This window comes from Salvelinus fontinalis, chromosome 20, assembly GCF_029448725.1.
Source record: "Salvelinus fontinalis isolate EN_2023a chromosome 20, ASM2944872v1, whole genome shotgun sequence".
NCBI classification, from domain to species: Eukaryota; Metazoa; Chordata; class Actinopteri; order Salmoniformes; family Salmonidae; genus Salvelinus; species Salvelinus fontinalis.
Genome location: NC_074684.1, coordinates 14,679,487 through 14,703,384, shown reverse-complemented (window position 1 = coordinate 14,703,384; position 23,898 = coordinate 14,679,487). Strand labels below are relative to the sequence as shown.

Here is a 23,898-nt window from a genome sequence, read left to right as displayed (position 1 = left end):
TTTTATAGTTGTCACTTGTAGTCTGTTGCATAGCAATATAGCATAGAGATGTTGAAGAGGACGCTAGTGCCCAAAAGCCTGTTTTAGCATAGGCTGTGCCATTGAGGACTTTAACCATTTTGAAGTAGTCAACCGGGTGGGACTACCTATGGGTTAAGGAAGGATCACATAATTCTCTGCAGGTCATCAGGAGGGATTAGTCAATTATACTCGTGAGCGAATATTCCATACCTGTAGGTGGCAGTAAATCGCCAACCTTGACTTTATACTGGTTCAAATAACACACTCCAGGTGGCAGTATGCACCCTTTAAGTTTTTTACCAACTCATGGATGTAGTAGACTCCATAATGGGACAGATACAACGTTGTGATCTCTATAAATGTCTATGACCCTATGGTTAAATCAGCAATAGCTAAGCATTATTATTTAGACTTTTTCTAGCTTTAAGTAAAGTTTGGTGCACTCATTATGAAAGCATTTAGTGAAAATGGGTTACCTGTACCTCTTTTCTGGATGTGATGCACTCCTAAGGGATTTTCATACAGAGTGCAATGTACTGGGCAGGTTTCACATCAGATTTCCTGATGTTAACACAATTTATAGATTCCAATTGCATATCATTTTAATTAATAGATATCAGTGAATGCTCTAGAACATTTTGAAAGTGTTTTAATTCGGGGTGCAACGGTACACATTTGTACTGAACCGTTTGGTGCTGCGACCTCGGTTAGTTCGGCATTGTAAACCCAAATGAATACCGCTATTTAAAAAACACACACAAAAAAACAAAACACTATGCCTATGCTGCGTTGTATGCCTCTTGAGTAAATCATCTGAAAAAACCTTTCAGGCTATTCCATTAAAATAACTAGAGCCTGTCCGCATGTTGTGATCAAAATTCTAATCTCAATTGGCTAATTTCAAACTGTCCTTTTGTGAGGCGCAGCCGGGAACTAGTTCTGTACAATGGCGAGTGGTGGGATCGATAAACCAGGAGGATTCTCCATCGTTTAAATGTTTACTTCCCAGTAGATACCAACGGCGATAGACCTTAAGAGTATGTCGCCACTGCTCAACGAGAATAGCCTATGCAGCTGCCAACACCTCAAACATGTTGACACATTTACGCCGACATCACCCCAGTATTCCTACCGCCGGAGCAAGACAGAAACGCAAAAAAAACAATAACACGACTTCGTCTCCCCTCTCCATTCAAGCTGCAGCCCTTCACAGAGGATTCTGACCGGACCAAAGAAATTGTAATAGCGATAGGTATGTCTATATCTACAGATATGCCCCTATTCTCAGTGGTTGAGAAGAATAGGGGGTTTCAGCATCTCGTGAAAGGTGCTCGAGCCATGTTACAAACTTTGTCCTCTGGCACTCATTTAAGCAAACAGGTAGTACACGCAAGCTGAAGTTGTCAATGAATTGGCCAATTCACCATGTGTACCTCTTACTACGGATAGATGGACCTCCAGGGCTACAGAGAGCTTCTTAACAGTGACAGCCCGTCACATTACCCAGGAATGGGAAATGAGAAGCACTTTGGTACCCCTTTATGAGAGTCACACAAGTTCGCATATATTTCTCTATGTAAGAAAACATTATAGCATAGGCCTGTCTGAGCCGCGGTCACATATTGATTTCACATGCACATTGCACTTTATTTTAGTGTTATAATAATTTGGTGGTTGCTTATTATTTATCTATTTCACACGTACACGTGTGTATTGAAAATGTGGTTTTTGCATATCCCGCTCTCCTTGAGACCGCCTCGTAGAGTGCGGTCAAGGCCAGGGTCTGCCATTATTAGCGGCAACTCTGGAACAATTAGGGTTAAGTGCCTTTCTCCAAGGGCACATCAATTAGGCCTGGCTCGCAGTCGGCGTTCCAATTCATCCCAAAGTTGTTCTATGGTTTTGAGGTCAGCTGTGTGCAGGCCAGTCAAGTTCTTCCACACCAATCTCGACAAACCATTTCTCTATGGACCTCACTTTGTGCACGGGGACATTGTCATGCTGAAACAGGAAAGGGTCCTCCCCAAACTGTTGCCACAAAGTTGGAGCACAGAATCGTCTAGAATGTCATTGTATGCTGTAGCGTATAATGCCCCTTCACTGGAACTAAGGGGCCTAGCATGAACCATGAAAAACAGCCCAAGACCATTATTCCTCCACCCAACTTTACAGTTGGACCTACGCGTTGGGGTAGGTGGCGTTCTCCTGGCATCCGCCAAACAGATTTGTCCATTGAACTGCCAGATGGTGAAGTGTGATTCATCACTCCAGAAAACACGTTTTAACTGCTCCAGAGTCCAATGGCGGTGAGCTTTTCACCACTCCAGCCGACGCTTGGAATTGCGCACTGTGATCTTCAGCTTGTGTGAGGCTGCTCTGCCATGGAAACCGATATCATAAAGCTCCCGATGAACAGTTCTTGTGTTGAAGTTGCTTCCAGAGGAAGTTTGGAACTCCAGTAGTGAGTGTTGCAATCGAGGACAGATGTGCTACGCACTTCAGCACTCTGCGGTACCGTTCTGTGAGCTTGTGAGGCCTACCACTTTGCGGCTGAGCTGTTGTTGCTTCCAGTTCACAATAACAGCACTTCCAGTTGACCGGGGCCGCTCTAGCAGGGCAGAAATTTGACGAACTGACTTGGTGGAATCCTATGACTGTGCCACGTTGAATGTCACTGAGCTATTCAGTAAGGCCATTCTACTGCGAATGTTTGTCTATGGAGATTGCATGGCGGTGTGCTCGGTTTTATACACCTGTCAGCAACCGGTGTGGCTGAAATAGCCGAATCCACTAATTTGAAGGGGTGTCCACATACTTTTGTGTGTATATAGTGTATGACTTGTGATCATACACTGAGTATAGCAAACATTAGAAACGCCTTCCTAATATTTAGTTGTACACCCCTCTTTTGCCCTCAGAACAGCCTCAATTCGTCGCCGCATGGACTCTACATGGTGTTGGAAGCGGTCCACAGGGATGCTGGCCCATGTTGACTCCAATGCTTCCCACAGTTGTCAAGTTGGCTGGATGTCCTTTGGGTGGTGGACCGTTCTTGATACACATGGGAAACTGTTGAGTGTGAAAAACCCAGCAGCGTTGTAGTTCTTGACACTCAAATTGGTGCGCCTGGCACCTACTTCCATACCCCATTCAAAGGCACTTAAATATGTTGTCTTGCCCATTCACACGCATACACAATCCATGTCTCAATTGTCTCCAGGCTTAAAAATAATTCTTTAACCTGTCTCCTCTCCATCTACACTGATTTGAATTGGATTTAACAAGTGATATCAGTAAGGGAACATAGCTTTCACCAGGATTCACCTGGTCAGTCTGTCATGGAAAGAGCGCTGTGTACAGTGCATTCGGAAAGTATTCAAACCCCTTGGCTTTTTCCACATTTTGTTACGTTATAGCTTTGTTCTAAAATGGATTCAATAGTTTTTTCCCCTCAATCTACACACAATATCCCATAATGACAAGGAAAAAACATTTTTTTAGAAAATTTGATAAATTAGTGTTTAAACATACCTTATTTACGTAAGTATTCGGACCCTTTGCTATGACACTCCAAATTGAGCTCAGGTGCATCATGTTTCCATTGATCATCCTCAAGATGTTTCTACAACTTGATTGTAGTCCACCTGTGGTAAATTCAATTGATTGGAAATGATTTGGAAAGGCACACACCTGCCTATATAAGGTCCCACAGTTGACAGTGTATGTCAGAGCAAAAACCAAGCCATGAGGTGGAATGAATTGTCTGTAGAACTCCAAGACGGGATTGTTTCCAAGCACAGGTCTGGGGAAAGGTACCAAAACATTTCTGCAGCATTTCACTATTCTTGTGCATGTAACATTTAAAACTTTCCAAACTCAGTTGTGGGAGAGAAAGGAAACTGCATAGTTATTTCACAATGAAGCCAATGGTGTCTTTAAAACAGTTACAAAGTTTAATGACTGTGATAGGAGAAAACTGAGGATGGATCAAGAATATTGTAGTTACTCCATAATAGTAACCTTACTGACAGTGAAAAGAAAGAAGCCTGTACAGAATAACAATATTCAAAAAATTGCATCCTGTTTGCAAAATTGCACTAAAGTAACACTGCAAAAAATATGACAAAGCAATTCACTTTTTGTCCTGAATACAAAGTGTTATGTTTAGGGCAAATCCAATACAACACATTACTGAGTATCACTCTCCATTTTGTCAAGCATAGTGGTGGCTGCAACATTTTATGGGTATGTTTTTAATCGTTAAGGACTGGGGAGTTTTTCAGGATAAAAAAAAGAAACGTAATGGAGCTAAGCACAGGCAAAATCCTAGAGGTAAACCTGGTTTAGTCTGCTTTCCACCAAACACTGGGAGGTCAATTCACCTTTCAGCAGGACCGTAACTAAAATACAAAGCCAAATCTAAACTGGAGTTGCTTACCAAGAAGACAGTGAATGTTCCTGAGTGCTCGAGTAGTCTACTTCAATCTATGGCAAGACCTGAAAATGGTTGTCTAGCAATGATCAACAATAAAATTGATAGAGCTTTAAGTATTTTGAAAATAATAATTTGTCAAATGTTGCACAATCCAGGTGTGGAAAGCTCTTACAGATTTACAGCTCTAATAGCTGTCTAAGGTCCTCCTACAAAGTATTGACTCAGGGATGTGAATTCTTATGTAAATTGGATTTTTGTATTTCATTTTCAATAAATGAGCAAACATTTCTAAAAACATGTTTTCAATTTGTCATTATGGGGTATTGTGTGTGTGTGTGTAGTGGGTGAGAAATTAATTTAATCCCTTTTTTATTCAGGCTGGAACAACATTTTGGGGGGAATAAGTCAAGGGCTGTGAATACTTTCTAAAGGCACTGTAGATCACTTTATTTCCCACTTCTCTTCCTCAAATGTTATTTTTTGTTTTTTGTTTCTGTTCCCTCAACCATATTCAACCCATGCTTTGAGGTCCAGACTTGAATTTGATGGTGCCCATTTTCCATCCATAAGAAGACGTCCGATGTCAGGCTTTCAGGAAAGCAAAGGGTCACATGCTTTTGTTATAGTCCAGCACTTAAACTCCCGATTCGACAAATATCAACGTCGATGTATAATCTCTAAAGTTTTCAGGTATTATTTCAGTGTTGTTGGCAGTAGTCTGTTTTCCTGCAAAATGTAGCACAACACAGGAAAAATTACATTCATTTATAATTTTCAATGGCACTTTTTATTACTGTGGAAATACAATTTTTATGCCAGTATTTAAATGTCATGACCTCTAATCACATGTTTAGTTAAGCCTATATCTTGTGAAATATCATTGGGAAGACATTAGAAATATTAGTTGCAACAGTTGTTCAAACTATTCAGTCATCTGAGCCATGGGGCTGAGTAGTTGGGTATCAGTGAGGCCACTGCAGCTCTGGCCATTTTATAGCTTCTATTCACTTAGCCAGTGAAGGCCTGCATCCTAAATGGACCCCTATTACCTAGGTAGTGCACATTAAGGCGGCACGTAGTCTAGCGGTTAGTGTTGGGTATGTGACAACATTTATTCATTTTTTTGCCCTTTTTAAAAAAGTAGTGCACTATAGGGAATACAGGGTAATTTGGAACACATCCAAACACTTCTGGATTCAGTAGGGACTAGGGAGCATACGTTCCGCCATGCTGCTGGCCTGTGTGTGTGTGTGCGCGCACATGATTAATGCTCTCCATTGCAGAGACTTGGGACTGAATTCCATTATGTGGAGAGTGAGGCAGGCAGGTTTTTGTGTGTGCCTTCTTGCGGTTGTCATTTTCTTTTTCTCATTTTATCCATTTGCATTTGTGGTCCAGCCAGCCAAATTCACCCTACCTCCACTGAAGGACATTCGGAGCATTTCTCTGTTGGTCTTGAGTGGGTCCACATTAGCTATTATTCACCAGCTATTAGGCTAGCTGTAGTGCTCGCCTCAGCGGCTTGCTAGCCAGCGTTGTGGAATAGCTTCAAGCTAGCTTAGCCAATGCTATAATGTCTGTAAAGAGTCTTTACCTTGTTAGTAGATTTGGCTCCTTATTAGAGGAACGCATTGACCAAGAGATAATATGTAGGCAGTCTATATTTCTGTACACACCCATAATAATAAAAATGTTTCCCAGGTGCTGGATCTGAAAGGATAACGTAGAACAAAACTATAAATCCTCAAACTGGTATGATGTTCCCAAGGTCTTTAAGACAAGGACAATGTTTCGACTCCAAACTAGGTCGTCATCATGATTGACCGATTTGGCCGTGCAGGGAACCTCTGTGCCAAATGGCAGAGAAGTGATTTTATTTTAAAAAGTAGGTCTACTTGAAACCCTGCAGTCATTTGGAAACATTGGCCTGTCATCTCCTCTCTTGGAACTTGAATTAGAGCAACACACAGTTGAGAAACTCAGAGAGATGAAGTCATTCCTCCTCCTTCAGAGTTCAAACCCAGTCGCTAATGTATTTCTTATATGGACATCCGTTTATATAATTAATGATGAATAGATGAACTTTTAGCTATTAGATGGAAGCTCATCTGTATGTCAGGGTCTTTTGAGGACTGTTGTGTGTGCTTGCGTGCCAGCAATGTGTGATCAAAGTGTGCAACACAAGTGTGTGTGACCGGTGGAGTGTATGTATGTGTAACATGGGCTTAAACCACGAATGTCACACGCTGTTACAGATTGCGGTGTTGTCCATGCACACGTGCAGATGATGTTCACACCTTCAAATGTGTTCGCTATGCATCAGGTTGAAGACCGTTGACCATTTCTAATCACTCTTTTCTCCCCTCTGCATCCCTTTCCATCTCCCCTTCTTGCTTTCTCCTTCCCTGTCTCTCTCTCTCTAATTTTCTTTCTCTCCCTCTATCTGTAGGAGCAGCGTCTGCGCTACCTGAAGCAGCAGGAGCGGCGGCAGCAGCAGTCGGTGTCTGAGAGCGAGAAGCTGCAGAGGCTCAAAGAGCGCGTGGAGAGCCAGGAGGCCAAGCTTAAGAAGATCCGCGCCATGAGGGGTCAGGTGGACTACAGCAAAGTCATCAACGGCAACCTGTGTAAGTTTACACATGTATAAACACACCCACCACGTGTACGCTGTGTCCATCCACCTCACCCCAACTCACCTCTACACTGTTTCCACGTGTGTGTATGTGCGTCCCATGTTATCCACAATGTGTGTACTATGGACCACAATGGAAATAAGTAATGCAACTTTTTTTATGTCATCCTCAATGATTTTTTTATAAACTGCCCTGAATGCTGATTGGCTGACAGACGTGGTATATCAGACCGTATACCACCAGTATGACAAAACATTTTAGTTTTACTACTCTAATTACATTGGTAACCAGTTTATAATAGCAATAAGGCACCTCAGGGGTTTGTGATATATGGCTGATATACCACGGCTAAGGGTTGTATCCAGGCGCTCTGTGTTGCGTTGTGCATAAGAACAGCCCTTAACCATGGTATATTGGCCACATACCACACCTCCTCAGGCCTTGTTGCTTAAATATATCAGGTTGTCTTTTGATGGGGTGGTTTCCTGGACACAGTTTAAGTTTAGTCCTGGATTTAAAAGTACATTGAAAAACGCTTTTAAGTCAAGGATTAGACTTAAAATGTGTGGAAAACCGCACCTTTATGTGTGATAAACTTAACTAAATCCTAAATCCTCCTCCCTCCACCCCTAAAGCGGCAGAGATTGAGCAGGTGAGTGGGCTGTTCCAGGAAAAGCAGGTGGAGCTGCAGTCAGCTGTGCTGCGGGTAGAGCAGCTGAGTCTGCAGCTGGAGGACCTGCGGCGGGGAAAGCTCAATGGCCTGCAGTCTGCGCTGGGAGGACAGGTCACCAGCACTGCAGCCCTGGAGCTACGCAAACTCTACCAGGAGCTGCAGGTAGAGTTTAGTGTTCTGAACTAATGTTCCATCAGAAACCCTCTGCTCCAGTGCCCAACTTTTGATTCCGATCAAAATTATCCTGTATTGTATCAGTACTGTTCCCCCATTTCAATGTTGTTCGCCTTCATTTTACCCAATTGTCAATGGTTCACTGTTCAGCCTTCAACACTATAGTGCCCTCCAGGCTCATCACTAAGCTTGGGACCCTGGGTCTGAACCCCGCCCTATGCAACTGGGTCCTGGACTTCCTGACAGGCCGACCCCAAGTGGTGAAGGGAGGCAGCAATACCTCTGCTATGCTGATATCATCACGGGCGACCCACAAGGTTGCGTGCTTAGCCCATTCCTGTTCTCCCTGTTCACCCACGACTGCCTAGCCACGCGACACAAGTGATAGGCCTGATTACCAACAACGACAAGACCACCTACAAGGAGGAGTTGAAGGTACTGGTGGAGTGTTGCCAGGAAAATAACCTCTCCTTCAACGTGGAGAGGGTGAAAAGCTTCAAATTCCTTGGTGTACACATCACTGACAACCTGAAATGGTCTATCCACACAGACAGTGTGGTGAAGGCACAACAGTGCCTCTTCAACCTCAGGGGGCTAAAGAAATGTGGCTTGGCCCCTAAGACCCTCACAAATTTCTACAGATGCATCATTGAGAGCATCCTGTCGGGCTGTGTAACCGCCTGGTACGGCAACTGCACCATCCGTAAACGAGGACTCTCCAAAGGTAGTGCTGTCAGCCCAAAGCTGCCCTCCAGGACATCTACAGCACCCGGAGTCACAGGAAGGCCAAGAAGATTATCAAGGACCTCAGCCACCCGAGCCACGGCCTGTTCACCCCGCTACTATCTAGAATGCGGACTGTTAAATGGTCACCACTAGCTGGCCTCCGCCCAATACACTGTCCTGAACTTCACTGTTACTAGCCAGCTAGTTGCTCATTCTAATATTTCTATATTCTTAATACCTTTTGATTTTGGGGATTTGCATGTATTAGGTATTACTGCACTGTTGGAGCTAGGAACATAAGCATTTCGTTACACAATAACAATAACATCTGGAAAATATGTGCACGCGATTTGATTTGTTGTATTGAATGTGATATGTTAGAGATTTGATCCAGTGTTATAATTGCATCCAAAAAAGAGGGACTACATCTGAAGGGGAGCATAATTTAACGCAACACAGGATCATTTTGATTTGGATTAAATGTTTTGAAAATCTGGGGCCAGAGGACTCAGTGGGGTGGTCCAGCAAACTAACCCGCTGCCTCTGGATCACATGTACTGTTTACTACTGCTGCGAGCATGGGTCTCTCTCCTATCTACTTCTCTCTTTCAATCCTGTCGAATAAACAAAAGAATAGTTAAGGAGTAGAACTGCCCCAAAATAAACCCTGCCTCAGACTCACTAAAACGCTACCCTTCGACTCTTTCCCTGCATCCAAATAATCTGTCTTTTCTCCCAAAGTTTGCACTTGTGCACTCCTTCCGTGCGTTAAAAATCATTGGATTGGTAGGCGAAACAAACGCAAAGGACTATCTCCTTAGCTGTTTCTTCTGTGTGAACTGACGCGCTTTTCAGAAAAGTGCAACTTCAAAACTTCACAATGGGGAAACAACTCTGCGGCCTGCTGCTTGTGGACAGCAAACTAGATGGAAATAGATGCTAAATATACTTTTGTATTATTGGGGTTATGTTTGTGCACACGTGTGTGTCTGGGCCTATTTTTACTTCCCATATTCATACCTGTGTGCTAACTCTTTGTCTTTCTATTCTGTGTGTATGTGCGTGTGAACCTGTGTGCTTTTGTTTGTGTGTGTTTGTTGGCGTGCGTGTGTGTCACCCTCAGATCCGCAACAAGCTGAACCAGGATCAGAACAGTAAGCTGCAGCAGCAGAAGGATCTGCTCAACAAACGCAACATGGAGGTGACCCTCATGGACAAGCGCATCGGAGAGCTGCGGGAGCGCCTCTATAAGAAAAAAGCTGAGGCACGTCAAAAAGAGAACTTACCTGTAAGGCTAGGAACGGACAATGCACAAACAAACTCACACTAAGGAAAACACACACAGCAAACTTATGCATTAATATAGCCTCTTACAATAAAAACCTGGGCTAGGAATGCACAGCACGGACACAAACACTCTCCTACCCACCTGTCATATGTATGGGTAAGCTCACTTCTGTTGGCTCTTTTGGGACATTCAAAAGCTGGTAAAGTGCCAATCTGTTTGCTATCAGCATCATGCCAACTCCCTGTCTCATTGCCAATGCCTAAGCAGTTGGCAAGAGAGCAGAAACAGATTAGAACCCAGGATAGTGTATTCCCTTAAACAGAACAGAATACAAGAAAATATTAACAAGACTCAATACACATCAATACACACACTTACGATGGGGTCCATTACTTAATATTGATACTAACCCTAATCTCTCCTTCCATCTTCCCTTTCTCTGTGGTTCCCCCCTCGCTTTCCCCATCCTTTTTTCTGTGGTCCCCTCTCGCTCCCCTCCCTCTACACAACGCTTTCTCTCTGTGGTCCCCTCTTTCTCCCTAAAGCTAAACAGGACCAACGGGCCTCCATCTCCCCAGCCGGCCCCAGGGACTCTGGGCCGGGTGGCAGCCGTGGGGCCCTACATTCAGGTCCCTCTGCCGGGTAGACAAGAGGGAGGCTACACTGGACCCCCCGAACCTATGAAACCCCAGACACTGGGTGTCAACGCCCCAGCCAATCATGCCCGCTCCAAATCAGGTTGGTCTACCTTGCTATCATGGACTCTCTTCACCCGGTATGGTATAGGGTGTAGTTGCCCCAAGATGCTGATCTTGAGTCAGTTTTGCATTATTCCCACTAATGCTTAAGGTTGGGATTGGGGCACCACGGAGCACTCTGTGTGGTTGGTTTTCCAATAACCTGACATATTACTCAACTGTCTTTGTTGCTCTCTCATGCTTTCTCCTATGATTCAATCTCTTTTTCTCAACTTTTATCTGTCTTCACGTTTGTACTCTTTCTGTCTTTGGCTCTACTTCAAGACAGCCATAATGACTTGACAATGGATGTATTTGATAGTGGTTGAGAGGGACACATGAAGACTAATTATTGAGCTTCCTAGCCACTCGTGAAAAACTGTAGTCCTCATGTTTTCCGCCAGCAACACAATTGGTGAATTCACGTCACCAGGCATGCATGGTTTAGAACAGGTACTGATTTAAAATACCAAAAAACAGCAAACACAGAGTGCTGCATCCCTGGTCCAAGTCCGTATCAGACAGTTAGAACTACACATTTGCATGGTAATTTCCCCTGTAAATCTGACACAATATTTCTACTGAATGTCATGGATATAGCAGGATCTTTGTTTTAACTTATGTGATCTGTTAAATATTTTATTTTGTTTTACCATTAAACTGCATCCAAAAATCTGATGGGGGAGCATAATTTAACACTACAAAGGATGCTTTTCATCAGGCTTAAATATTTAAAGTTTGCCCAGAGCAGGCAGTATCCATCAGGAGGCCGAAGAACAGCCTCCCAGTCTCAAATCCTCTGGTTCCCCATGATCACCATCGCCAGTGATCCTGAAGCCCATGTCTCTCTCCTTACAGGCTTTACAGTTGATACTCCTTCATTACTTTTTTTCTTTCTATTTCTCTCCTCCTCTAACCTTCTTCTCTCCCCTTTTTTACTCTGTGGTGTATCCTGTGTTTCCCTCCCTCCGTTCTTTCCTTCTCTTTCCCTCTCCCGTCCCGTGCTGTGGTGTCCTGTGATTGTCTTTGTTCCACTGGGGGGGGGTGATACCCCTACTCCTATCCCTATCTACCACGTTCGTCCAGGGGCGGACACAGTGCGAAAGCCCCTCGGCCCGTGGAAGGTGTCTGATTTAGACATCGTGGTGGACCCACTGCCCCCTTCCCCTCCGGAGGCGCGCTCGGGTGGCTCGGACGGCATGTCCCGTGAGTGTGGCAGGTTGCGTAGGTGTAGGGTGAAGTAGTCCCTAGACACTGATCCTGGATAGGATTGGAGGAGGGGATGCTGGTTCTAGATCTGTACCAAGGGGAAACTTCACCCTGGAGCGGTTGTCAAGCGGGAGGGACGGACGGCCCTTTGAACCTTACCTCTGCAGTAGTGGGCAGGATCTTCAGCATGTGACTTAGACACTGGCCTTTACACATTCGGAAACTCTAGCTCGTAATGTCAAGTTTTATTTTTTTAAGGACACTTTAAACTCTCTTGCTAGCCTGGTGAAACCATCCTGATTGCTACACTCACTATTCTGTATCAAACATAATGTGAGCTATCACGTTTATAAAGTCATGAGTTACACAACACATATTTACAGAAAGTGCTCCATCTTAAAAACGTTACTGCTGAGGGACCTAATATAAGAAATAAATGTTTTTTGGAGTGGTTCCTCATAAAAAGAAATACCATAAACATAGTAGGCTATTCAATAGACCTGCTGGGCTACACACTTAGTTACATAAACAAACCGAGAACGATAGGCTAATACAACATACAGTTGAAGTCAGAAGTTTACATACACTTAGGTTGGAGTCATTAAAACTCGTTTTTCAACCACTCCACAAATTTCTTGTTAACAAACTATAGATTTGGCAAGTCGGTTAGTTCATCTACTTTGTGCATGACACAAGTAATTTTTCCAACAATTGTTTACAGACAGATTATTTCACTTACAATTCACTGTATCACAATTCCAGTGGGTCAGAGGTTGACATACACGAAGTTGACTGTGCCCTTAACTTCTCTGGGATAGGTGGGACGGTAGCGTCCCACTTGGCCAAAATCCAGAAAAAAATGTAGCGTAGCAAATTCAAATATATTACTATAAAAATCAATCTTTCATGAAATCACACATGAAAGACACCAAATCAAAGCTACACATGTTGTGAATCCAGCCAACATCTCTGATTTCAAAAAGGATTTACTGGGAAAGCACACCAAACAATTATGTTAGCTCAGTACATAGCCACAGAAAAACACAGCCATTTTCCCAGCAAAATATAGTAGTCACAAAAAGCAGAAATAAAGATCAAATTAATCACTAACCTTTGATCTTCATCAGATGACACTCATAGGACATCATGTTACACAATACATTTATGTTTTGTTCGATAATGTGCATATTTCTATCCACAAATCTCGGTTTACATGGGCGCCATGTTCAGAAATGCCTCCAAAATATCCGGAGTAATTGCAGTCACGTCAAATAACAGAAATACTCATCATAAACTTTGATGAAAGATACATGTTTTACACAGAATTAAAGATACACTTGTTCTTAATGCAACCGCTGTGTCAGAATTATTTTATTTTTATTACATAAAAAGCACACCATGTTATGACACCGTCTGATACGGCGCTCAGATTTAACAACCTTTCTCCGCCATGTTGGAGTCAACAGAAATACGAAATTACATCATAAATATTCCCTTACCTTTGATTATGTTCATCAGAATGCACTGCCAGGAATCCTAGTTCCAAAATAAATCGTTGTTTTGTTCGATAATATCCATTACTTATGTCCAATTAGCTACTTTTGCTAGCATGTGTAGTACACGTGTCCAAACGTCGGACGAAAACTTCAATTACAAGTCGAATAAACTGGTCAAACTTAGTAGAGAATCAATCTTCAGGATGTTATCATTTATATCCAATAAGGTTCCAACCGGAGAATTCTTTTCAGTCTCTATAAGTAATGGAACGCATGGCGATATCATGAGGAAAGCGCGTGACCAAGAACTGGCAATATGCCAGGCCAATGACTGAAACACCTCCCATCCGGCCCCACATCACACTAGAGTTCAGCGTTCTACAGACTGTTGACATCTAGTGGAAGGCGTAGGAAGTGCAAACAGATCCATATATTACAGGGAATTGAATAGGCGATGACTAACATCGACCAGTCTCAGAATTCTCACTTCCTGTTTGGATTTTTTCTCAGGTTTTTGCCTGCCATATGAGTTCTGTTATACTCACAGACATCATTAAAACAGTTTTAGAAACTTCAGTGTTTTCTATCCAATAGTAATAATAATATGTATATACACTGCTCAAAAAAATAAAGGGAACACTAAAATAACACAGCCTAGATCTGAATGAATGAAATATTCTTACGAAATACTTTTGTCTTTACATAGTTGAATGTGCTGATAACGAAATCACACAAAAATGATCAATGGAAATCAAATTTATCAACCCATGGAGGTCTGGATTTGGAGTCACACTCAAAATTAAAGAGGAAAACCACAATATAGGCTGATGATCCAACTTTAATTTAATGTCCTTAAAACAATTCAAAATGAGGCTCAGTAGTGTGTGTGGCCTCCACGTGCCTGTATGACCTCACTACAACGCCTGGGCATGCTCATGATGAGGTGGCGGATGGTATCCTGAGGGATCTCCTCCCAGACCTGGACTAAAGCATCCGCCAACTCCTGGACAGTCTGTGGTGCAACGTGGCGTTGGTGGATGGAGCGAGACATGATGTCCCAGATGTGCTCAATTGGATTCAGGTCTGGGGAACGGGCGTGCCAGTCCATAGCATCAATGCCTTCCTCTGCAGGAACTGCTGACACACTCCAGCCACATGAGGTCTAGCATTGTCTTGCATTAGGAGGAACCCAGGGCCAACCGCACCAGCATATGGTCTCACAAGGGATCTGAGGATCTCATCTCGGTACCTAATGGCAGTCAGGCTACCTCTGGCGAGCACATGGAGGGCTGTGCGGCCCCCCAAAGAAATGCCACCCCACACCATGACTGACCCACCGCCAAACCGGTCATGCTGGAGGATGTTGCAGGCAGCAGAACGTTCTCCACGGCGTCTCCAGACTCTTTCACGTCTGTCACATGTGCTCAGTGTGAACCTGCTTTTATCTGTGAAGAGCACAGGGCGCCAGTGGCGAATTTGCCAATCTTGGTGTTCTCTGGCAAATGCCAAACGTCCTGCACGGTGTTGGGCTGTAAGCACAACCCCCACCTGTGGACGTCGAGCCCTCATACCACCCTCATGGAGTCTGTTTCTGACCGTTTGAGCAGACACATGCACATTTGTGGCCTGCTGGAGGTCATTTTGCAGGGCTCTGGCAGTGCTCCACCTGCTCCTCCTTGCGCAAAGGCGGAGTTAGCAGTCCTGCTGCTGGGTTGTTGCCCTCCTACGGCCTCCTCCGCGTCTCCTGATGTACTGGCCTGTCTCCTGGTAGCGCCTCCATGCTCTGGACACTACGCTGACAGACACAGCAAACCTTCTTGCCACAGCTCGCATTGATGTGCCATCCTGGATGAGCTGCACTACCTGAGCCACTTATGTGGGTTGTAGACTCCGTCTCATGCTACCACTAGAGTGAAAGCACCGCCAGCATTCAAAAGTGACCAAAACATCAGCCAGGAAGCATAGGAACTGAGAAGTGGTCTGTGGTCACCACCTGCAGAACCACTCCTTTATTGGGGGTGTCTTGCTAATTGCCTATAATTTCCACCTGTTGTCTATTCCATTTGCACAACAGCATGTGAAATTTATTGTCAATCAGTGTTGCTTCCTAAGTGGACAGTTTGATTTCACAGAAGTGTGATTGACTTGGAGTTACATTGTGTTGTTTAAGTGTTCCCTTTATTTTTTTGAGCAGTGTATTAGCATCTGGGACAGAGTAGCAGGCAGTTCACTATGGGCACGCAATTCATCCAAAAGTGAAAATGCTGCCCCCTATCACAAAGAAGTTAAACAGCTTGGAAAATTCCAGAAAATTATGTCATGGCTTTAGAATCTTCTGATAGGCTAATTGACATAATTTGAGTCAATTGGAGGTGTACAAAAGTACCTATATCCACAGTAAAACGAGTCCTATATCGACATAATTGCTGAGCGGCCATTCAGGTTAAGCGGAGCACTGCTCCTAAACGCCATAAAGCCAGACTACGGTTTGCAACTGCGCATGGGGACAAAGATTGTACTTTTGGGATAAATGTTCTCTGGTCTGATGAAACAAAAATATAACTGTTTGGCCATAATGACAATCTTTATGTTTGGAGGAGAAAAGGGGAGCTTGCAAGCCGAAGAATACCATCCCAACCGTGAAGCACAGGGGTGGCAGCATCATGTTGTGGGGGTGCTTTGCTGCAGGATGGACTGGTGCACTTCACAAAATAGATGGCATCATGAGGCAGGAAAATTATGTGGATATATTGAAGCAACATCTCAAGACGTCAGTCAGGAAGTTACAGCTTGGTCGCAAATGGATCTTCCAAATGGACAATGACCCAAGCATACTTCCAAAGTTGTGGCAAAATGGCTTAAGAACAACAAAGTCAAGGTATTGGAGTGGTCATCACAAAGCCCTAACCTCAATCCCATAGAAAATGTGTGGGCAGAACTGAAAAAGTGTGTGCGAGCAAGGAGGCCTACAAACCTGACTCGGTTACACCAGCTCTGTCAGGAGGAATGGGCGAAAAAATTCACCCAACTTATTGTGGGAGGCTACCCAAAACGTTTGACCCAAGTAAAAAAATTAAGGCAATACTGCCAAATATTAATTGAGTGTATGTAAACTTCTGACCCACTGGGAATGTGATGAAATAAATAAAAGCTGAAATAATTCTCTACTATTATTCTGACATTTCACATTCTTAAAATAAAGTGGTGATCCTAACTGACCTAAGACAGGGATTATTTACTAGGATTAAATGTCAGGAATTGTGAAAAACTGAGTTTAAATGTATTTGGCTAAGGTGTATGTAAACTTCCGACTTCAACTGTAAAATAAACTAGTCAAAACTTAAACGGTGCAGCTCTCCATGCTGCTGGCTAGCAGGTGTATTTTATTTTTGATGAGGCGGTAAGTTGAATATCTTGACACAATTTATCAACAGTCTACTACTGAACATAATACTGTTTTTTGTTAAGTGATCCTATTACAGTCACAGCTCACAAATGTGGCGCATACTCAGACACATGGACAACTAGAACCATTCCTATTACAGCAATCAATATTACCCTGCAAGGGCTGTTGTCTGTGTAGGCTTGTATCTAACAGTAATACCTGATTCTACCTCATGCTCCTATTAAGTTAACAACAGATATAAGATCATGTTTAATTAAGCAACTGTGGAATCACTATTAAAATAACTAAAAAGTCATCCTATCACATTACACAGGGGTGTGGATTGTTCAAGAACACCACTCTCTGACCATTTGGTGCTAATGCAAACAAACAAAAAAATCTTAAAATGTTTGGTGTGAGTGCTTTCAAGATGTTAGACAGCAAAGCACTGCTGATCCTGAACGAGCGCGAGCGCAATTAGCTACTCTGGGAAGGTTCACTGCGCTCCTCCGCTCTCCATACCTGGATCAATGGCGTCAAATTTACCTCTGAAGCCAGCTCAGTAAATTTGAGCTTTGATCTTTGACCATTCCATAACCCACCTAACCATTTCCCTCTCGAGTAGCAGTGATAGAGCATTCAAATAGTAATCCCACTAATTAAACTTTAATCTGTCAATTTTGCACTGCGATAGACTAGTGTCCTTTCCAGGGGGTGTACTTGTACATCAAGCTGCCTCACATTACAGAAACAGAAGATATGAGCCGTTCTGCCTAAGGCTTGTGCAAGGTTACTTACTTTACTTACTATCTAAGTAAAATGTTAAACTAGAATATAAAATGTGCCATTTTATTTTTGACTTAATGAGCTAGACATACTGAGTCTGACTTTAAGACATGTATGTTTAAAATGGTCACAATTGGACTGGCTGACAAGGATATGTATATTCAACTATCTTTAGCGCTTCCTAAAATGTATGGTTTAAGAATTTGGATTAATGAATACTGCTGTTCTCGAGCTTTTAGAATTACAAAATGTAATTTGATTACTTTTATAACAACAAAGTTTGACTAAATTAGCAATTTCAGTTTCAAAGTTGAGCATATGAAGGGCAAGTTCCTACTTTAATTGAATGGCACCAGTTGTGTGGAAGAAGCTACATTTGAAAGTTTGGTGGAAATTGGGGGATGACAGGAGAGACAAAACGGCTTAACATCACGGTCGTAATTATTAGTGTACACCATAGCGAAACGTTTTGCAACTGAAAACCATAACAAGCTTTTCTTATTGGACAAATTTGAATACGACCTGGGGGCCTTTGAATCCCACTCTTCAGGGGGATTTTCAAATCATGATACAGTGCATTCGGAAAGTATTCAGACCCCTTGACTTTTCCCACATTTTGTTATGCTACAGCCTTATTCTAATTCATTTTTTTCCCTCATCAATCTACACACAATACCCCATAATGACAAAGCAAAAACAGTTTTTTTGCAAATGTATAAAAATTTTAAATAAGTATTCAGACCATTGGCTATGAGACTTGTGTATTTGTGCTCAGGTGCATCCTGTTACCATTGATCATCCTTGATGTTTCTACAACTTGATTGGTTTCCATCGTGGTTAATTCAGTTGATTGGACATGATTTGAAAAGGCACATACCTGTCTAATATATGGTCCCAAAGTTTTTAGAGCAAAAATCAAGCCATGAGGGCGAAGGAATTGTCCGTAGAGCTCCGAGACAGGATTGTGTCGGCACAGATCTGGGGAAGGGTACTACAAAAAGTCTGCAGCATTGACGGTCCCCAAGAATGCAGTGGCCTCCATTCTTAAATGAAAGAAGTTTGAAACCACCAAGACTCTTCCTAGAGCTGGCCACCCAGCTAAACTGAGCAATCTGACAGTTCCTCTGTGGAGATGGGAGAACCTTCCAGAAGGACAGCTGTCTCTGCAGCACTCCACCAATCAGGCCTTTATGGTAGAATTTCCAGATGAAAGACACTCCTCAGTAAAAGTCACATGACAGCCCGCTTGGAGTTTTCCAAAAGGCACCTGACCATGAGAAACAAGATTCTCTGGTCAGACAAAACCAAGATTGAACTCGTCCTGAATGCCAAGTGTCACGTCTGGAGGAAACCTTGCACCATCCCTACGGTGAAGCATGGTGTTGGCAGCATCATGCTGTGGGGATCCTTGATGAACACCTGCTCAGGACTTCAGACTGGGGCAAAGGTTCACCTTCCAACAGGACAACGACCCTAAGCACACAACCAAGACAACACAGGCGTGACTTCTGAACAAGTCTCTAAATGTCCTTGAGTGGCCCAGTCAGAGCCCAGACTTGAACCCAATCAAACATCTCTGTAGAGACCTGAAAATAGCCTTGCAGTGACTCCCCCCCCATCCAACCTGACCGAACTTGAGAGGTTCTGCAGAGAAGAATGGGAGAAACTTGGCAGCTGTGCCAAGCTTGTAGCGTCATACTCAAGAAGACTCGAGGCAGTAATCACTGCCAATGGTGCTTCAACAAAGTACTGAGTAAAGGGTCTGAATACTAATAAATTGCTTATTACTTTTTTTTTTCTACAAAAGTTTTTGCTTTGTCATGGAGTATTGATGGAAACTATTTAATCCATTTTTGGAATAAGGCTAAAATTAACAAAATGTAAAGAAAGTCGAGGTCTGAATACATTCTGAATGCACTGTATTTCAGAAATGATTCATTGTTCTATATTTTTTTTTTTACATTTATTTGTCTCTTTCCCTCCCTCCCTTTTCCCTTTCCTAATCTTTGCTGACAGCATGATAGAACATACTTGTGGCGAAATTTTCATAGGGCAAAAATTACTAAACGTCATAATCTGGCAGCATGATTTAATTTGAAACTTTCTTTTAATAATGTATAGGGAGGCAATTATTTGAGTGAACTGCATAATACATTAATAGTCACCTCTTTATAACGTACATTGTTGAAGAAAAGTTTCAAATTAAATCACGCTGCATCATAATAAGGTTTATGTTATGTTTTAAACTTTGCACAATTCTTTTGCACTATGAAATTGTCACCATTAGTAAGTACACTACATAACCAAAAGTATGTGGACACCTTCTCGTCGAACTTCTCATTCCAAAATCATAGGCATTAATATGGAGTTGGACCCCTTTGCTGTAATAACAGCATCCACTCTTCTGAGAAGGCTTTCCACTAGATTTTGGAACATTGCTGCGGGGACTTGCTTCCATTCAGCCACCAGCATTAGTGAGGCTGGGTGCTGATGCTGGGTGATTAGACCTGGCTCGCAGTCTGTATTCCAATTCATCCTGAAGGTGTTCGATGGGGTTGAGGGCAGGGCTCGACAGGCCAGTCAAGTTCTTCCACACAGATCTCGACAAACCATTTCTGTATGGACCTCGCTTTGTGCATGGGGGACATTGTCATGTTGAAACAGGAAAGGGCCTTCCCCAAACTGACACAAATTTGGAAGCACAGAATTGTCTACAACGTCATTGTATGCTGTAGTGCTAACATTTCCCTTCACTGAAACTAAGGGGCCTTGCCCAAACCATGGAAAATAGCCCCAGACCATTATTCCTCCTCCACCACACTGTACAGTTGGAACTATGCATTGGGGCAGGTAGCGTTCTGCTGGCATTCGCCAAACCTAGATTTGTCCGTAAGTCTGCCAGATCGTGAAGCGCGTTTCCACTGCTCCAGACGGAGAGCTTTACACCACTCCAGCCAACGCTTGGCATTGTGCATGGTGATCTTAGGCTTGTTCGATCTTAGGCTGTTCGGTCATGGAAACCCATTTCATGACGCTCCCGAGGAGCAGTTGTTGTGCTGACGTTGCTTCCAGAGGCAGTTTGGAACTGCCGAGGACAGACTTTTTTTATGCGCTACGCGCTTCAGCGCTCTGCAGTGTTGTTCTGTGAGCTTGTGTGGCCTACCACTTCGCGGCTGAGCCGTTGTTGCTCCTAGACGTTTCCACTTCACAATAACAGCACTTACTGTTGACCGGGGCAGCTTTAGCAGGACAGAAATTTGATGAACTGACTTGTTGGAAAGGTGGCATGCTATGGCTGTGCCACATTGAAAGTCACTGAGCTCTTCAGTAAGGCCATTCTACTGCCAATGTTTGTGTATGGGGATTGCATGGCTGTGTGCTTGATTTTATACACCTGTTAGCAGCGGATGTGGCTGGAATAGACAAATCTACTCATTTGAAAGGGTGTCCACATACTTTTGTGTGTATATATAGTGTATGTGCATTTGAATCTACATTTGGATTCATGTCAGCAGTGTCGAACCATGCTTACTGTGTGAAACAGCAAGAAGTATTTTGTTCCTTGCCCCACCAACTAGTAACTGGTTTCCATTGAACAGGACCCTAAGTACGTCTCCCTTTCACCCAGCAACAGTGTCTGTACTCTGTAGCGTACCAGCTAGCTCTTGTTACGGTTCACCCATCTAAACGAACACTCTCCACACTACTGCATTTGCCTGCCCAGTGTAGCAGTATCATCTTTTACACTCACCCCATCATGGCAAACATTCATACCAGTATACTCCTTCCCAATCCTGGTCTGGGCAAAATGTGCATTTGGCTTCTCGGGACCAGGATTGGGAAACAATGATCTATACAGATGTGCTGTATCCCTATCTAGAGAGTTCTACAGCAGTCTCTGCTTTAACAAAATTCTCACAGGTAACTCTCTTAGACCACACTCAGCGTACCCCATTCTCCCCTCTCCACCCTTAGCTAATGACGCTGGCTGGCCCACCCTTGGCAAGGGCAATGCCTCTCTCAAGCCCCCCGACTGGCCGGAGTCTGGGCTGGACACGCAGGGAAAGATTCCCCCTCCGGGCTCCCCTGCTGCTACCGCAGCAGACAAGGTCAGTCATTGCTTTAACATTGTTTGTTGTTCGTAAAGCTTTAATAAAAATCATGAGTTGACGCACACTCAAAAATATTGGAGGGGTGCTGACTAACAGAATAGTAAATATCGAGTATCTTAGCTTTTTTAGTGTTGGGCCAACATTTGTTTTGTCCCCAAAACAACCCCTCGCAGCATGCAACATTTCCCCAAATAACTATAACAGTTGAAATAGTTGGGACAGCACTTCATCCCAAATTAGTTTGGAGAGGTATTTGATGATATTGAATAATTGTTTGCCTCGACCAAGGTGCTGGACTCCAACAAGATGACAATCTCCTCCCCGGTGGTCCCTTCCAAGCCCCAGCCGCCTCCCTACGGCTCCCACCTAACTTCTGCCGGCTCCACCAGCTCTCTGGACCGCCGGCCAGGCCTGCTCCCCAACCCCCCCGGCCCTGTCTGGCCCCGTGTTCCCCCCTCCTCCACCGGCTCCTCCTCCCAGCAGATCCAGCAGCGCATATCGGTGCCCCCCAGCCCGACTTTCCAGCCCAACTCACCTCTCTTCCCACCGGGTCTTCCCGGGGATCGACTTGACCCTGTCCTGGCCGTGGCGGTGCGCCCCTTCGTCCCAGACAGAGGCTCCCGGCCCCAGTCGCCGCGCAAGGGCCCAGCCACCATGAACTCCAGCTCCATCTACCACATGTACCTCCAGCAGGCGGCGCCCAAGAGCTACCCGCTCAAGCCTGCGCTCAAAGCAGGTACTAGCAGGGGCCGTTTGGGAGTGAATGAGTATGTTCCAAATCCAATTGTCTTTCGTTGGACCAGTGTGCACTTATTCACTTCCCTTCACTGATTTCAAAGGAAATGACTGGTATACAAATGATGGCGGAAACTCTCACTATCCTATGCCTCCACCAATCCAATGCTATTAGATTTGTGGGAAATAGAGAACGAGTGCACACTTCAGGAGAAACAAGATATTATTGGGACGCACACTTGTATGTTGTACCAGTACTATGCATCTTTTCTTCCTTGAGGAACTGATTTGGCAAGGTTGGTTAAGTGAAAGCAATATGGTGAACACCATCCTTTCACATACCCAATCACTTACAGATCATTGACAGGACAGAAAGGTTTGTTTTGGAAGTATTGGATCAGGTTGGTGTCTGGGTAAAATGAAGGAGGGACAGGGAATGGGTGCAGGGGCTTAACTCAAAATCAAAGGAGACGGAAGTCTGTTTATATATTTTGCTATTGACTGAGACTTGCATGACGAGCAGTGCTGTGAATATTCTTGCTTTTGATTATTAATGCATTAACAGGTTTGAGTATCCAGTAATTCCTTATAATTAATTTATGAAAGCGAGTCAGCAAGCAAGTACGTTATTTGTATTTTCCAGGGTAGTACATCATTATTTGTTTTTTTCCCTCGTGTGTGTCCAGTGTACGGGAAGCCCGTTCTCCCCTCCGGCTCCACGCCGCCCTCCCCCCTGCCCTTTATGCTGACAGGAGGGCCCTTCCCCGGGTTCCAGGGGCCGGCCGGTGAGGACACTGTGGACAGAGAGGGCCCTGACATCGACGGGGCCCCGGATACCCCCCCGCCCAATGTGGAGAATATCCCGCGGCCCCTCAGCCCCACCAAGCTCACCCCCATGGCCCACTCGCCCCTTCGCTACCAAAGCGACGCCGACCTGGAAACACTGCGCAAGAAGCTGGCGAATGCCCCGCGGCCCCTCAAGAAGCGAAGCTCCATCACTGAGCCAGAGGGCCCAGCCGGGCCCAACATCCAGAAGCTGCTCTACCAGCGCTTCAATACCCTGGCTGGCGGCATGGAGGGTGGTGGCGCTGGAGCAGGGGGAGCCAGGGTGGGTGGCACGCCATTTTACCAGCCTGCCAACCCACCCGACTACCCCGGTGACTCGTTGGCAGACGCCGACAACGGGAACCCGCCATGTGAGGACCCGCTCCCTCCCCCACCACCAGCCGTGGCAGAGGGGTCATCCTCAGAGCCCCTGCCACCGCCTGACGCCAATGACAACAAGCTGCTGCCCCCGCCACCGGCCCCCGAGGTGATCAGCCCCCCTGCCCCGGAGGCCTCGGAGGATACCAACAACAATAACCTAGGGGGAGTCTCGGTGGCCACCCTGCCTAGCCCTGTGCCTGAGGTCAGCTCTCCAGAGGAGGTTGCCACCACCCCCTCACAGCAAGTGGTGAGGCTTTCACAAAACACACACACAGCAGCAGTATG

At 44.5% G+C, this 23,898-nt stretch overlaps 1 protein-coding gene across 7 annotated transcripts in view; it reads left to right on the top strand.

Moving 5' to 3' along the window:
• Positions 1-23,898, top strand: part of ppp1r13bb (protein phosphatase 1, regulatory subunit 13Bb) — an 85,988-nt gene that overhangs the window by 51,570 nt on the left and 10,520 nt on the right. For 5 of the 7 annotated variants that reach the window (XM_055872489.1, XM_055872488.1, XM_055872491.1 and 2 more), the window contains 8 exons: positions 6,906-7,080; positions 7,722-7,921; positions 9,783-9,947; positions 10,493-10,685; positions 11,771-11,890; positions 21,536-21,669; positions 21,961-22,408; positions 23,094-23,860. In XM_055872489.1, coding sequence (XP_055728464.1) covers positions 6,906-7,080; positions 7,722-7,921; positions 9,783-9,947; positions 10,493-10,685; positions 11,771-11,890; positions 21,536-21,669; positions 21,961-22,408; positions 23,094-23,860 — 2,202 coding nt within the window. The remainder of the gene's footprint in view (positions 1-6,905; positions 7,081-7,721; positions 7,922-9,782; positions 9,948-10,492; positions 10,686-11,770; positions 11,891-21,535; positions 21,670-21,960; positions 22,409-23,093; positions 23,861-23,898) is intronic. The other 2 variants (XM_055872486.1, XM_055872487.1) reach the window with 2 other exon arrangements.